A 16,344-nucleotide genomic window follows, 5' to 3' on the forward strand; every position below is an offset into this window, starting at 1 on the left:
GGAGATGGTGATAGGCGGATTTGAGATCGACCGTGGAAAATACCCGGTATTGGGCGATCCGATTTACCATTTCTGCTATGCGAGGAAGGGGGTACGCATCGAGCTGCATGAATCGGTTTATGGTCTGGCTATCATCCACGACCATCCGTTTCTTTTCGCTGGACTGGACGACCACCACTTGTGCTCTCCAGGGGCTGTTGCTAGCCTCGATGACCCCCTCTCCCAGTAAACGCTGGACCTCTGACTTGATGAAAGTCATGTCTTGGGCACTGTACCGCCAGCTCCTGGTGGCGACGGGCTTAACGTCGGGAGTGAGGTTCGCAAATAGAGAGGGGGGTGCGGCTTTCAGTGTCGCAAGGCTGCATACCGTGAGGGGGGGCAAGGGTCCACCAAACTTCAGTGTCAGGCTTCAGTGGCTGCACTGGAAATCCAGTCTGAGCAGCAGGGAGACGCAGAGGTGAGGGAGGATATACAGTTTGAAACGGGTGTATTCGGCGCCCTGGGTCGAGAGATCCGCAATACAATACCCCTTGATTTGGACCGAGTGGGGCCCAGATGCGAGGGCTATGGTTTGGGATGCGGGATGGGTGCGCAAGGAGCAGCGCTTTACCGTTTCTGGATAAATAAAGCTCTCCGTGCTCCCGGAGTCGAAAAGGCATGGTGTGTCGAGCCCGTAACCTGGACCTTCATCATAGAGTTCTGCAGTTGTTTTGGCCGCGTTTGGTCGAGGGTGATCACTCACAGTTGCGGGTAGTCCAAGTCCTCAGCCGAGTCGGATTCGTAAAATGGCCGCCGCCGTCGGTTGCACGTGTCGGGTCGAGAAGATGGCCGCCCCCATGATTCGCACGAGGCAGATGACGCGTCAGAAGGGGGCGTGTTGGGTGAGCTGGAGGAGAAGTACCGGCTCCCCCCGGGGAACACCTTCAGGTACTTACAGGTAAGGGCATTTGCCAGAGGCAGGTGGTGGAATTCCCGCGGCTACTGCCACACACAGTACAGGACAGGGTGCTCTCGGGGGGGTGGGTGGGAGTGGGGAAGATCTCGGAGACGTACCAGGTGATGTAGGAGGAGGAGGAGGTCTCGGTGGTGGAGTTGAAAGGTAAGTGGGAGGAGGAGATGGGAGAGGAGATCGAAGAGGGGACGTGGGCAGATGCCCTAGGGAGGGTGAACTCTTTCTCTTTGTGCGCGAGTCTCAGCCTCATACAGTTTAAGGTGCTGCACAGGGCACACATGACCGGAACAAGGATGAGCCGGTTTCTTGGGGGTGAAGACAGGTGTGTTAGGTGCTCAGGGAGCCCAGCAAACCACACCCATATGTTCTGGGCATGCCCAGCGCTGGAAGAATTTTGGAAGGGCGTAGCGAGGACGGTGTCAAGGGTGGTAGGATCCAGGGTCAAACCCGGCGGGGGGCTCGCAATATTTGGGGTGGCAGAGGAGCCGGGAGTGCAGGAGGCGAAAGAGGCCGGAATTCTGGCCTTTGCGTCCCTGGTAGCCCGGCGAAGGATTCTCCTTCAGTGGAAAGATGCGAGGCCCCCATGCGTGGAATCCTGGATCAGCGATATGCCAGGGTTCATTAAATTGGAGAGGGTGAAATTCGCCTTGAGAGGGTCGGTACAAGGGTTCTTTAGGCGGTGGCAACCGTTCTTAGACTTTCTGGCAGAACGATAGACATTGGTCAATGGCAGCAGCAGCTCGGGGGGGGGGGGGGTTTACTTTATTTTTGTTTTTGTTATTTACACTGGAGGGTCTGAGGGGGTGTATACACCTGTTGTGTTAAGTCGGGGTGTTAATGTTAATTTATTATTTATATTCAGGGGGGTAGGGGTTTGGGGGGTTGCTTTTTTAGATTGTGTTTTGTACTTAACCCTGTTGGGTTCTTTTTTCTTTCTCATTTTGTTATTGCTATTTTATGAAAACCTTTAATAAAAAATTTTTTTTTTTTAAAAAGAAGGGGCCGTGTTGGGTCGATGCGCAGCCGCGTTGCGAGGCCTACGGGCCTGTGAGCCTGATTTTCGGGCTTGCTGTTCTTTGTGTTTCTGGCCCTTGGGCCTGGCCACACAGACCCTCGCAAAATGCCCCTTGTTCCCGCAGTCGCTGCAGATGGCAGAGCGGGCTGGGCAGCGTCGGCGTGGGTGCTGGCCCTGCCCACAGAAATAGCACGGTGTGCCCCCGGTCTGGGCAGGTCGCCGCGCGGTGCAGGCCTGTAACGTGGCCGAGTCTGGGGAAGTCCGAGGGGGGCCCGCAGGGTACGCGGGGTACGTGCCTAAATTATGTCCGGCCACCTCCAGCGAGGTGGCGAGCGTTAGCGTGTCCTGGAGATCTTTTGCCCCGTTTTCGAGTAGTCGCTGCCAGATGTAGGTAGAGTGGATGCCGGACACAAAAGCATCTCTGATATGCAGGTTCATATGGATTTCCCCCGTCACATCCTGATGGTCACAGTTCCTGGCGAGCGCGGTGAGTTTTTCTACAAATTCGTCTAGCGTTACTCCCGAGCGCTGCTGGCAGGTAGAGAGCAGATGCCGGGCATGTACTTCGCTGATGTATTTGACAAACCGCTTGCGTAGTATCTCGACCGCCTATTTGTAGGTAGTCGCCTTTTCAAGCGTGGCGGAGATTCTGTGACTCACCCGGGTGTGGAGTAGGCACAGCTTGTGTGGCCCCAGGATGGGAGTCTCTGAGGAGTCCAGGTAGGTCTCGAAGCATCGGAGCCAGTATTAAAAAATTTACTTTGCCTCCGGTGTCTGTGCTTCCAGATTGAGCTTCTCTGGTTTTAGGCCTGCGTCCATCCTGATGTAGTTTAGCTTATTAAATTGTTGTACCCTCAATAACAATGCTAGAGAGTAAAACGGTAAAGAACGCTTTAATAAGCTCAGAACTAGCCTGGTGCCGATATGGGTGCTTACTCGGTGCCGCCTGCAAGGCGGCCCCTTATATACGACTCTCAGGTGGGCGGAGCCGGGGGCGGAGTCCCCCAGGGTTCCAAGCCCGGTCTTAAAGGGGACATCACCTTACATGATGATAAAGGTACAGTAATACAATAACCGTTCATCACAGAGGGTTAATTTATGAAAAATAAATTCTTGTTGAGTACAATAGCTTTATCCTGCGGCTGATGTACCTGATGGTTTACGTTCGGAATATGGATGAGTCATTGTGAAATTAAGTGATCCCACGTACAGCCTTCCTTTGGGTAGACAACATAGAACATAGAACAGTACAGCACAGAACAGGCCCTTCGGCCCTCGATGTTGTGCCGAGCATTGTCCAAAACCAAGATCAAGCTATCCCACTCCCTGTCATTCTGGTATGCTCCATGTGCCTATCCAATAACCGCTTGAAAGTTCCTAAAGTGTCCGACTCCACTATCACAGCAGGCAGTCCATTCCACACCCTAACCACTCTCTGAGTAAAGAACCTACCTCGGACATCCCTCCTATATCTCCCACCCTGAATCTTTTGGTTATGCCCCCTTGTAACAGCTACATCCACCCGAGGAAATAGTCTCTGAGCGTCCACTCTATCTATCCCCCTCATTATCTTATAAACGTCTATTAAATCGCCTCTCATCCTCCTCTGCTCCAAAGCGAAAAGCCCTAGCTCCCTCAGCCTTTCCTCATAAGACCTATCCTGCAAACCTTGCAGCATCCTGGTAAATCTCCTTTGCACCCTTTCCAATGCTTCCACCTCCTTCCTATAATGAGGTGACCAGAACTGCTCACAATACTCCAAATGTGGCCTCACCAGGGTAATGTATAGTTGCAGCATAACCCTGCGGCTCTTAAACTCAAGCCCCCTGTTAATAAACGCTAACACACTATAAGCCTTCTTCACGGCTTTATCCACTTGAGTGGCAACCTTCAGAGATCTGTGGACATAAACCCCAAGATCTCTCTGTTCCTTCACATTCCTCAGAACCCTGCCGTTGACCCTGTAATCCGCATTCAAATTCTTTCTACCAAAATGAATCACCTCGCACTTATCAGAATTAAATTCCATCTGCCATTTTTCGGCCCAGCTCTGCATCCTATCAATGTCTCTTTGCAGCCAACAACAGCCCTCCACCTCATCCACTACTCCACCAATCTTGGTGTCATCAGCAAATTTACTGACCCACCCTTCAGCCCCCTCCTCCAAGTCATTGATAAAAATCACAAATAGCAGAAGACCCAGCACTGATCCCTGTGGTACACCACTGGTAACTGGTCTCCAGTCTGAAAATTTTCCATCCACCACCACCATCTGTCTCCTATGTGATAGCCTGTTACTTATCCAATTGGCCAAATTTCCCTCTATCCCATACCTCCTTACTTTCTTCATGAGCCGACCATGGGGAACCTTATCAAACGCCTTACTAAAATCCATGTATACGACATCAACTGCTCTACCTTCATCTACACACTTAGTTACCTCCTCACAGAATTCAATCAAATTTGTGAGGCAAGACCTACCCTTCACAAATCCGTGTTGACTATCCCGGATTAAGCTGCATCTTTCCAAATGGTCATAAATCCTATCCTTCAGGACCTTTTCTATTATCTTCCCGACCACCGAAGTAAGACTAACTGGCCTATAATTACCAGGGTCATTCCTATTCCCATTCTTGAACAGAGGAACAACATTCGCCACTCTCCAGTCCTCTGGCACTATCCCCGTGGACAGCAAGGACCCAAAGATCAAAGACGAAGGCTCTGCAATCTCATCCCTTGCCTCCCAAAGAATCCTTGGGTATATCCCATCTGGCCCAGCTGACTTGTCGACCCTCAGGTTTTTCAAAATTGCTAATACATCGTTCCTCAGAACATCTACTTCCTCCAGCCTACCTGCCTGAATCACACTCTCATCCTCAAAACATGGCCCCTCTCCTTGGTGAACACTGAAGAAAAGTATTCATTCAACGCCTCTCCTATTTCTTCTGACTCCATGCTCAAGTTCCCACTACTGTCCTTGACCGGCCCTACCCTCACCCTGGTCATTCTTTTATTTCTCACATAAGAGTAAAAAGCCTTGGGGTTTTCCTTGATCCGACTCGCCAAAGACTTCTCATGCCCCCTCCTAGCTCCCCTAAGCCCTTTTTTCAGCTCAATCCTTGCTACCTTGTAACCCTCAAGCGACCCTACTGAATCTTGTTTTCTCATCCTTATATACTATTCCTTTTTCCTCTTGACAAGACATTCAACCTCTTTTGTGAACCATGGTTCCCTCACACGGCCATTTCCTCCCTGCCTGACAGGGACATGCCTATCAAGGACACGCAGGATTTGTTCCTTGAACAAGCTCCACTTTTCGTTTGTGCCTTTCCCTGACAGTTTCTGTTAGGGACGTCTTATGCTCCCTAATTCTTGCCTAATCGCATCATAATTACCCCTCCCCCAATTATAAACCTTGCTCTGCCGTATGGCCCTATCCCTCTCAATTTCAATAGTGAAAGACACCGAATTGTGGTCACTATCTCCAAAGTGCTCTCCCACAAACAAATCTAACACTTGGCCCGGTTCATTAACCAGTACCAAATCGAATGTGGCCCCCCCTCTTGTCGGCCTGTCCGCATATTGTGTCAGGAAACCCTCCTGCACACACTGTACACAAACTGCCCCATCCGAACTGTTCGACCTATAGAGGTTCCAATCAATATTTGGAAAGTTAAAGTCACCCATGACAACTACCCTGAGACCTCCACACCTATCCATAATCTGTTTTGCAATCTCTTCCTCCACATCTCTATTACTATTTGGGGGCCTATAGAAAACTCCTAACAATGTGACCGCTCCTTTCCCATTTCTAACTTCGGCCCATATTACCTCAGTAGGCAGATCCCCTTCAAACTGCCTTTATGCAGCCGTTAAACTATCCTTGATTAACAAGGCAGCACGGTAGCATAGTGCTTAGCGCAATTGCTTCACAGCTCCAGGGTCCCAGGTTCTATTCCCGGCTGGATCACTGTCTGTGCGGAGTCTGCACGTTCTCCCCGTGAGTGCGTGGGTTTCCTCCGGGTGCTCCGGTTTCCTCCCACTGTCCAAAGATGTGCAGGTTAGGTGGATTGGCCATGCTAAATTGCCCTTAGTGTCCAAAATTGCCCTTAGTGTTGGTTGAGTTGGGTTATGGGGATAGGGTGGTGTGGGCTTGGGTAGGGTGCTCTTTCCAAGAGCCGGTGCAGACTCGATGGGCCGAATGGCCTCCTTCTGCACTGTAAATTCTATGAAAAAAATGCTACTCCACCACCTCTTTTACCACCTTCCCTACTCTTACTGAAACATTTATACCCCAGAACTTCCAATAACCATTCCTGCCCCTGTTCTTACCATGTCTCCATAATGGCCACAACATCGTAGTCCCAAGTACCAATCCACGCTCCATGTTCACCTACCATATTCCGGATGCTCCTTGCATTGAAGTAGACACACTTCAACCCACCTTTCTGTCTGCTGGTACACTCCTGCGACCTTGATACCCTCCTCAGTACCTTGCTACTCTCGACACTGGCTTATGGAACACAACTCGTTTTCCCAGCCCCCTGACAAATTAGAAGAGCCGTAGCAAATTTCCCTCCCAGGATATTGGTGTCCCTCTGGTTCAGGGGCAAACTGTCCTGTCTGTACAGGTCCCACCTTCCCCAGAATGTGCTCCAATTATCCACGTACCTGAAACCCTCCCTCCTACACCATCCCTGCAACCACGTGTTTATCTGCACTCTCTCCCTGTTCCTCACCTCACTAGCACGTGGCACCGGCAACAAACCAGAGATGACAACATGGTTTGTCCTGGCTCTCAGCTTCCACCCTAGCTCCCTAAATTCCTGTTTTAAATCCCCGTCCCTTCTCTTACCTATGTCGTTGGTACCGATGTGTACCACGACTTGTGACTGCTCCCCCTCCCCTTTAAGGTTTCTGAAAACACGGTCCGAGACGTCACGGACCCTGGCACCCGAGAGACAACATACCATCCGTGAGTCTCTTTCACTGCCACAGAACCGTCTATCTGTCCCTCTAACTATCGAGTCCCCAATAACTATTGATCACCTGCTCTCCCTCCTTCCCTTCTGAGCCACAGGGACAGACTCAGTGCTGGAGATCCGTTCACCGTGGCTTACCCCTGGTAGGTTGTCCCCCTCAACAGTATCCAAAACGGCATACTTGTTACTGAGGGGAACAACCACAGAGGATCCCTGCACTGACTGCTTCCTCCCAGCCCCTCTCACTGTCACCCATCTACCTTGATTCTTCGGAGCAACTACATCCCTGAAGCTACTATCTGTGACCACCTCTGCCTCCCGAATGATCCGAAGTTCATCCAGCTCCAGTTCCCTAACGCAGTTTCTGAGGAGCTGGAGATGGGTGCACTTCCCACAGGTGAAATCAGCAAGTACACTGACGGCGTCCCTCACCTCAAACATCCTGCAGGAGGAACATTGCACTGCCTTCCCTGCCATCCCTTATCGATAAAAAAAGAAAAAGAAAGGAAGAGCTTACCTGTTATTCACTCTATCCCTTAGGTTAAAGGAGGTGGAAGGGTGGGGGACACTGCAAGTGTAGTGTCTAGGGTTTAGAAACTGCCCAACTTAAATACAGGTAAAAATAAAACACTTAACCAGCAACCACTGCACCCCACACGAGAACAGCAATCAGCTGTTATGGGCCTGTGCAAACAATTTAAATCTTTACTACTTACCCAGCAGTCACTCTGTCCTCACTCCGACCGGATTCAGCTGGAAACTCCCAACAGTAAGTTTTAAAAAAATGTTTACTCCCCTTCTCAGCAAGCACTCACTCAGCAACCACTGCACCCCGCACGATAACACCTCAAGGAAAAGAAAAACTACTTACCAGTCACCAGCCAGTCACTTACCTGCAGGCTGTAATGTCACAGTTCAACTTCTTTCTACTTCTACCTGCCCTCGAGTCTCCCTCTTGATCTTTACTCGGCTGGGATCCTTACAGTGTTTGTCTTTTTTTTTGGTTCGAGGAGGAGGTAGGGAGGGAAACACTGAAGAAATGTTTCGGGTTTAACTGTCACTTGACAACAGCTCCTCCACAAACCACCTTCAAGATACGGTGACCGCTATGCACTGGTGCAAATTTTCCCCGCATCAGCCAATCAGCAACTCCGCTCTACTGCCCTCTGCTGGATGCTTGCCTTCACTTGAACACCTAGGGTGTCTTGCTCAGGTACACTTTCTGGATGCAGTGACCGCAATACACTGATGCAAATTTTCCCTGCAACAGCCAATCAGCAGCTCCGCTCTACTGCCTGTTGCTGGGTGAGCGTATGAAAGACGCACTCATCACTGCAGTAAACAGTCTCCAAACAAATCACTGAGGGATCCAGATAACCAGAGTTCCCAATTGTCGATCACAGACTGCACACACACAATTCCTCCTCTCATTCCACTCACATTAAAAACTTAAGCAGGAATTTGGCAGGAAGTATATGGTGTCGCCAAGTGTTAAAAGTATTCCTGCCTGTTCAACAGTGTCCGCCCTTCCAAATGAGTAATTTACTGGTTGTGAAGCATCCTGAGGATGAGGCTCCATTGTGTTTCTCTTTCTAGCCTTGGGTCCAGTATTCTCTCCATTGAACTCCCCATGGTTAGCACTGCTGCATCACAACACCAGGGACCCGGATTCAATTTTGGCCTTGGGTCAGGTTAGGTGGATTGGCAAAGCTAAATTGCCCCTTAGTGTCCAGGGTTGTGCAGGTTACGTTATGGGGTTACGGGGATACGGTGGGGTGGACAGGGGTGTGGACATGGGTAGAGTGCTCTTTTGAAGGGTCAAGTGCAGACTCAATGGGCCAAATGGCCTCTTTCTGCACTATAGCGATTCTGTGGTTTGGCTGCAGTGTGTTACCAGTGAGAAGTGTTTCAAACTGGCCATCTGTTATCTCCATATGATTAATTAACAACATCTCAGCAAACACAGAATTACAACTAGCTCATAAATGTTAAATGTGATGATAGCGGACGATATTCTTTCATTTATTTCCCATTGATTTATGGTATACACAGTGCTCTAGTCCGTTAAAGTCATTGTTCAATGTAACACTCGCCGAATAGCAAACAGCCTTGCGAATGGCCTCATGATTAAAGTATGGCACTCAGCTCCACTAACAGTAAAGTCATAGGTCCAATCCACTTGGTAATGATTTAACTGCAGCAACAGCTCAGACACTAGACCTATCCTCTGAGGCACGATCAATTGAACAAAGACTAGAGTTGGATACAACTGAGGCTTTATTGCTCTAAGATGTGCGGCCTCCCACAGCAGCTGGTGAAATGGCTGCTGAATGGAGGACACGCATATTTATGCTCCGCCTACTGGGCGGAACCAGCAGGCAGGGACTACCGGTGAACCTATAGTACAGGTCGTACCTTACATCACCTAATACAGGTGCAACAGTGGTTTACCACATTCACCCCCTGTTAAAATTGAGTCTGGTGGGGGTGGTGGAGAACTATATACAGCAATGAATTTATATTTACAGTATTTGATCAGAAAAAAATGTCTTTTGAAGTCCGGTGCCAGTTAGAGATTTAACCGGTCTGGTGCCTTGATGTTCCGCTGGGAGCGACGTAGCGGTGGCGGCAATCTCGATGCTGGCCTGATGTTCGGTGACTGCTGGAGTGTGCCGAAATCCTCTTCATCCTCGAGCATGGACAGGGGAAGGACGGATGGTCCTGGTGGGGTTAATGCTGGGAGCGCCGGGGGAGGGGAGGGTGGTGCCGGGCCGGAGGGGTGTGTGTGTGAGGAACCTGCTGGTGCCAGGTCCCTGAGGGAGACAGTATCTTGGCGGCCGTCGGGGAACGCCACATAGGCAGGATGGGAGTTGGCATGGAGCAATTGCACCCTCTCCACCAACAGGTCCGCCTTGTGGAGTCGGACGTGCCTACGGAGCAGGACTGGTCCTGGAGCCGCGAGCCAAGTCGGGAGCGACACCCCGGATGTGGACTTCCTGGGGAAGGCCAAAAGACATTCGTGGGGTGTGTTGTTTGTAGCGGTGCACAGTACCGACCGGATGGAGTGTAGTGCATCAGGGAGGACCTCCTGCCAGCGAGAGGCTGGGAGGTTCCTGGACCGTAGGGCCAGTTGGACGGCCCGTTTCCCCAGGGGTTATAGCTGGTCGTCCTGCTGGAGGCGATACCCCTGCTGAGCAGGAACTGACGCAGTTCATCGCTCATGAATGAGGACCCCTGTCACTGTGGATGTAGGTGGGGAAACCGAACAGAGCGAAGATAGTGTTTAGGGCTTTGATGACGGTGGCAGATGTCATATCGGGGCATGGGATGGCGAAGGGGAACCTGGAGTATTCATCGACCGCACTGAGAATATACGTGTTTCGGTCGGTGGAGGGGAGGGGCCCTTTGAAATCCAGGCTGAGGCGTTCAAAGGGGCGGGAAGCCTTCACCAGGCAAGCACGGTCCAGCCGGTAGAAGTGAGGCTTGCACTCCGCACAGACCTGGCAGTCCCTGGTGAATGTCCTTACTTCCTCGACGGAGTAGGACAGATTGCGAGCTTTGACCAGATGGTACGATCGAGTGACCCCCGGGTGACAAAGGCTGTCGTGTAGGGCCCGGAGTTGGTCCACTTGTGCGCTGGCACATGTACCTCGGGATAGCGCATCTGGGGGCTCGTTGAGTTTGCCGGGGCAATACAGAATCTCGTAATTATAGGTGGAGAGCTCGATCCTCCACCGCAAGATTTTATCGTTTTTGATCTTGCCCCGCTATGTGTTATTGAACATGAAGGCTACCGACCGTTGGTCAGTGAGGAGAGTGAATCTCTTCCCGGCCAGGTAATGCCTCCAATGCCGCACAGCTTCAACAATAGCTTGGGCCTCCTTCTCGACGGATGAGTGTCGAATTTCAGAGGCATGAAGGGTGCGGGAAAAGAATGCCACGGGTCTGCCTGCCTGATTGAGGGTGGCGGCTAGGGCGATGTCCGATGCGTCGCTCTCTACTTGAAAGGGCAGTGTCTCGTCTACTGCGTTGATCCCGGCCTTGGTGATATCGGCTCTGATACGGGCGAAGGCCTGCTGTGCCACGGCCGTCAGGGGAAAATGGATGGACTGAATGAGTGGGCGGGCCTTGTCCGCATAGTTTGGGACCCACTGGGCGTAGTACGAGAAGAACCCCAGGCAGCGTTTGAGGGCCTTGGGGCAGTGGGGGAGGGGAAGCTCCATGAGGGGGCGCATGCGGTCGGGATCGGGCCCCAGAACTCCGTTCTGGACCACATAGCCGAGTATGGCTAAGCGGGTCATGCTAAGCACGCACTTCTCCTTGCTGTAGGTGAGATTGAGGAGAGTGGCGGTGTGGAGAAATTTGGCAAGGTTGGCATCGTGGTCCTGCTGGTCATGGCCGCGGATAGTGACGTTGTCTAGGTATGGGAAGGTTGCCTGAAAACCGTACTGGTCGACCATTCGGTCCACCTCCCTTTGGAAGACCGAGACCCCATTAGTGACGCCGAAGGGGACCCTAAGAAAGTGATATAGACGACCGTCCACCTCGAAGGCGGTGTATGGACGGTCTGATTTACGAATGGGGAGCTGGTGGTAGGCGGATTTGAGGTTTATCGTTGAGAAGACCCGGTACTGTGCAATCTGATTGACTATATCAGATATGCGTGAGAGGGGGTACGCGTCGAGGTACGTGTACCGATTGATGGTCTGGCTGTAGTCCACAACCATTCTGTGTTTCTCCCCAGTTTTAACGACTACCATTTGGGTTCTCCAGGGGCTGTTGCTGGCCTCGATGATGTCGTCCCGAAGCAGCCGCTGGGCCTCGGACCTGATGAAGGTCTTGTCCTGGGTGCTGTGCCGTCTGCTCCTGGTGGCAACGAGTTTGCAATCCGGGGTTATCATAGATTATCATAGAATTATCATAGAATTTACAGTGCAGAAGGAGGCCATTTGGCCCATCGAGTCTGCACCGGCTCTTGGAAAGAGCACCCTACCCAAGGTCAACACCTCCACCCTATCCCCATAACCCAGTAACACCACCCAACACTAAGGGCAATTTTGGACACTAAGGGCAATTTATCATGGCCAATCCACCTAACCTGCACATCTTTGGACTGTGGGAGGAAACCGGTGTACCCGGAGGAAACCCACGCACACACGGGGAGGATGTGCAGACTCCGCACAGACAGTGACCCAAGCCGGATTCGAACCTGGGACCCTGGAGCTGTGAAGCAATTGTGCTATCCACAATGCTACCGTGCTGCCCTTGGTGCCCACGGTTAGATTGGCGAAGAGGGAAGGCGGATCGACCTTTAGGGTCGCGAGGCCGCACACGGTGAGGGGTGGTAGGGGCGCGCCGAATTTGAGGGTTAGGGCACGCAGAGGTTAGGGAGGACGTAGAGGCGGAAGCCACTGAATTCTATGCCCTGGACCGTGAGTGTGACCATGCAAAACCCTGGATCGCGACGGAATGGGATCCGGAGGATAGGGAAATTCTTTGGTTGGCGGGGTGTACCGCGAGGGAGCAGCGCCTTACCGCATCCGGGTGTATGAAGCTTTCGGTGCTCCCGGAGTCCAGCAGGCACGAGGTCACGTGGCCGTTGATTTTCACACTGGTTGATGAGGTGGCCAGGTTGTGCGGATGAGACTGGTCGATCGTCACTGAGGTGAGTCGTGGTCGGTCGTCGCTGACGTCGGATGATGGGGAGCCTGGGGGGCCCAGGTCCTGGAATGCTGTCGGTGTCCATGTCCCTGCGGGGGACAAAATGGCGGCGCCCATGGGCCGCACATTGCGTGGGTTGGACAAGATGGCGGCGCCCATGGGCCGCACGTGGACTGGGGGGAGAAGATGGCGGCGCCCACTGGCCGCATGTGGCCCCGGGAGGTGAATATGGCGGCGCCCATTGGCCGCGTGTGGCCCTGGGAGGTGAAGATGGCGGCGCCCACTGGCCGCGCATAGTCCGGGGTGATGAAGATAGCGGCGCCCACTGGCCGTGCGTGGTGCGGGCAGATGAAGATAGCGGCGCCCATTGTGTGTAGGCTAGGGGGGTGGGGGCGATAGCGGCGACTGCGTGGGCCTGGCACACCGCTGCGAAGTGTCCCTTTTTGCCGCAAGCGTTGCAAAGGGCAGCGCGGACCGGGAAGCGTTGGCGAGGGTTCTTCTGCTGGCCGCAGAAGTAACATCGGGGACCCCCGGGGTTCGCGGGCTGGCGTGCGGCGCAGGCGTACTAGCTGGGTAAGGCCCCCGCTCGGGTGGCCGTCCGTGGGGTCCACGAGGGGTAGGAGCGGTGGGCCGCGCGGCTGGTGGGGTAGGCCTGAATGTTACGTGAGGCAACCGTCATGGAGAGTGCTAGTTTTTGTTTCAGCTAGGTCGAGCATGGCCCTTTCTAACAGTCTTTGGCGTATGAGGTGCAACCCAATCCCCGTTACGAACGCGTCCCGCATAAGAAGGTTGGAATGTTCGGTGGCTGTAACGGCCTGGCAGTCACAGTCCTGGACAAGTGGGATTAGGGCCCGCCAGAAGTCTTCTATGGACTCACCAGGGAGTTGAGAGCGAGTGGCAAGTACGTGCCTGGCGAACAGCGTGTTCGCTTTCTGTGCGTAGTTTTCTTTGAGAAGTGCATGGTGTCGGCATAGTTCGGGGCGTCCTGGATCAGCGGAAACATGTTGGAGCTCAACCGTGAGTACAGGATCTGTATCTTCTGAGCCTCCAGAACAGGGGTGGTCGCTGAGTCGAAGCAAGCTAGCCAGTGATTAAAGTCCTTTTTGGCGTCGCTTGATTGCGGATCCAGCTGCAGGTGTTCTGGTTTGATTCGGAGGTCCAGCTTTTAGAAAATCTTAGAGCAATAAATTGAGGCACGATCAATTGAACAAAGACTAGAGTTGGATACAACTGAGGCTTTATTGCTGTAAGGTGTGTGGCCTCCCACAGCAGCTGGTGAAATGGCTGCTGAATGGAGGACAAGCATATTTATAGTCCGCCTACTGGGTGGAGCCAGCAGGCAGGGACTACCGGCGAACCTGTAGTACAGGTCCTACCTTACATCACCTAATACAGGTGCAACAGTGGTTTACCACATCCTCAGTGGTCTGGGAGGGGGAGAGGGGTCAGTATTGTCCAGGCTCCCACCCTTGATTGCTCTCCGGTGACTCCAACAGGAAGTACACACATGAACATCAGAGGAGGCTGGAGCCCAAGTTTGGCTGTGATACCCCCAGTGATTAAATAGCACATCAGAGCACACATTTCTAAACTCACACTTGAGGAATGGAAAAGAGGGTAAGGTGGAGCATGGTGGCTTGTGCGCAAATCAATAACACCAAGAGAAATATAAAATCGACCTCCTCCCTGTCGGTTAGTGCTGAATCACGTGGTTCACGCAGAGACAAGAAACTCACAGCAGTGACAGAGGGCAGGATTCTCCGTCCATTCAGGGCAGCGGGATTCTCCATCCCTTCTTGGAAGTGGGATTCTCTGAGAGTGCCAAGTTCTTCCGTCCTCGCTAGCAGCGGGCGGACCCGCAACGCAGAATCCCAACCAGAATATACGAAGCTCAGCAGCCAGACCTCACTCTGTGAATATGAGATAACAGAGTGTGAAAGGAAAACTGTAAGAGAATGACTGTAGACTGCATTGATATAGCACCGCCCATAGTTTCAGAACATCCCAAAGTGTTTTACAGCCAGTGAAGTATCTTTGAAGTGTAGTTGCCATTGTACTGTGTAATGCAGCAGACAATTTATACACAGCAAGGTCCCATAAACGGGTACTGACCAGATAATCCATTTTTTGAGAAGTGTTACTATTGAAGTTTTTCAAGTTACCAAATCGCCCAACAGGATCAGAGGAACGGTAAAGTTCAGCAAAAATGTTTCCACATACACGGATACAGAGGGGGCAGGAAAATACCACACGGCTGCCAGAAAATATACCGGGGGGAGGTGCGGGGGGAATCATGGACAAGATTCTCAGTAACGTTCTCCCCTCCCGCTGGAGGGGAATTGCTACCGATTTAGATTCCCCCTGGGAGCGCAAATCGGGAAGCAATTCAGCATCCCTTGCCATGCAAATTTATGCAGGGCGAGGGATACGAGGGATTCCTGAGGGAATCCCGCTATCAGGCCGTAATATTGAGTTACCAGTAGCAGAGTGCCACGTCCAGTCACCCCTGCCCCCCCCCCCCCCCCCGCACATCAGCCCCCCACCACCTGAGTGCCACCCCCTTCCTCCAAGTACGACATGAAGGGAGACGAGTGTGTCAAGGCTCCAGCTGGTTTGTGGAAGCTGTTAATCACAGCCCACCATGAGTAAGAAATGAATGGCTTGCAGCTAATGGATCTGAGGCATTTGAACACAGGTCACAGCTGTTCTCCTTCCAGCGATGGACACATGAAGCCTCCAGGTAAGTTTCCAGCTGTAATATTTTTCACTGCCCCTGTCTGGACTGCGTTCTAGCTTCCAGACATGGATCTCTTGTTTTTGGGGGGAGGGGGGTTGAGTCTATGGGGTGAGGGCTCCCTTTAGTCAGGGGGTCCCTGTAGTGGGCTCCTTTAATTCAAGTATCTCTGCGGGAAGGGGGAATTCCTTTAGTTAGGGGGTCCCTCTAGTTAGGGGGTCCCTTTTGGGGGGGGTCCCTCTAGTTAGGGGGTCCCTTTTGGGGGGGGGGGGGTCCTTTAGTTATGGGGTCTCTATGGGGGTCCCTCTAGCTAGGGGATCTCTGTGGGAGGATGTCTCCCTATTAAACGGGTCCCTGGGGGGTTCTTCCCATTAAGGAGGTCTCTTGGGGGGAATTCTCCCATTTTGGGATCTCCAGGGGGGGTCTAGTAAAGGAGGGGTGGGCAGGTGGGGGGGGGGGGGGGGGGAAAGAGTAGCCCTCAGATGGATTTTGAGGGCAACTCCCTTTAGGAGTTACCCCCTTGGGCCACTGCGAGGTCCACCATGTCAGGTTGACGTTTGGTGAGACCTGTAGTGATCCCCGCCCACATGATTCCTGGCCTAGGGGAGAGAGAGTCATGGAGGGCCGGGGAATAGAATGCCGGGCCTGCTAAATGAATGGAAGGTCATTAATACCCGTTTCCATTCATTTCCATCTTCCCGCTGGCACGTGCTGTGAACCTCGATCCTGCCGCCAGTGGGCAGTCGGAGCAACGCGTTCAGTCCAGCGCCCGCCGACATTCCCGATTTTCTGATTATCCACCGCATCGGGGACTCCACTACCAGCAGCAGAAGGTGGAGAATCGAGGCCCATGTTTCTGCAATTCTGAGGCAAGAGTGTTATGAACTCAGTTACAGCCAATACAATGCTGACTACATTGTTTAGCTGGGTGGAATTATATTCTAGACCATGAAACATACAGACACTTTAGAACTTATTTTGGAGAATGTTCCAGACTCGT

At 52.4% G+C, this 16,344-nt stretch overlaps 1 protein-coding gene across 4 annotated transcripts in view; it reads right to left on the minus strand.

Annotated features, from left to right (window-relative positions):
• Positions 1 to 16,344, minus strand: part of susd2 (sushi domain containing 2) — a 353,392-nt gene that overhangs the window by 8,214 nt on the left and 328,834 nt on the right. Inside the window, exon 17 of one of the 4 annotated variants that reach the window (XM_072497167.1) lies at positions 13,831 to 14,520. The exons of the other annotated variants lie outside the window; for them this stretch is intronic. Within the exon in view, the coding sequence (XP_072353268.1) occupies positions 14,502 to 14,520 (19 nt within the window). The 3' untranslated portion in view covers positions 13,831 to 14,501. Of the gene's footprint in view, positions 1 to 13,830; positions 14,521 to 16,344 lie in introns of those variants that run through there. 4 annotated transcript variants of the gene reach the window in all.

This window comes from Scyliorhinus torazame, chromosome 1 (assembly GCF_047496885.1).
Source record: "Scyliorhinus torazame isolate Kashiwa2021f chromosome 1, sScyTor2.1, whole genome shotgun sequence".
NCBI classification, from domain to species: Eukaryota; Metazoa; Chordata; class Chondrichthyes; order Carcharhiniformes; family Scyliorhinidae; genus Scyliorhinus; species Scyliorhinus torazame.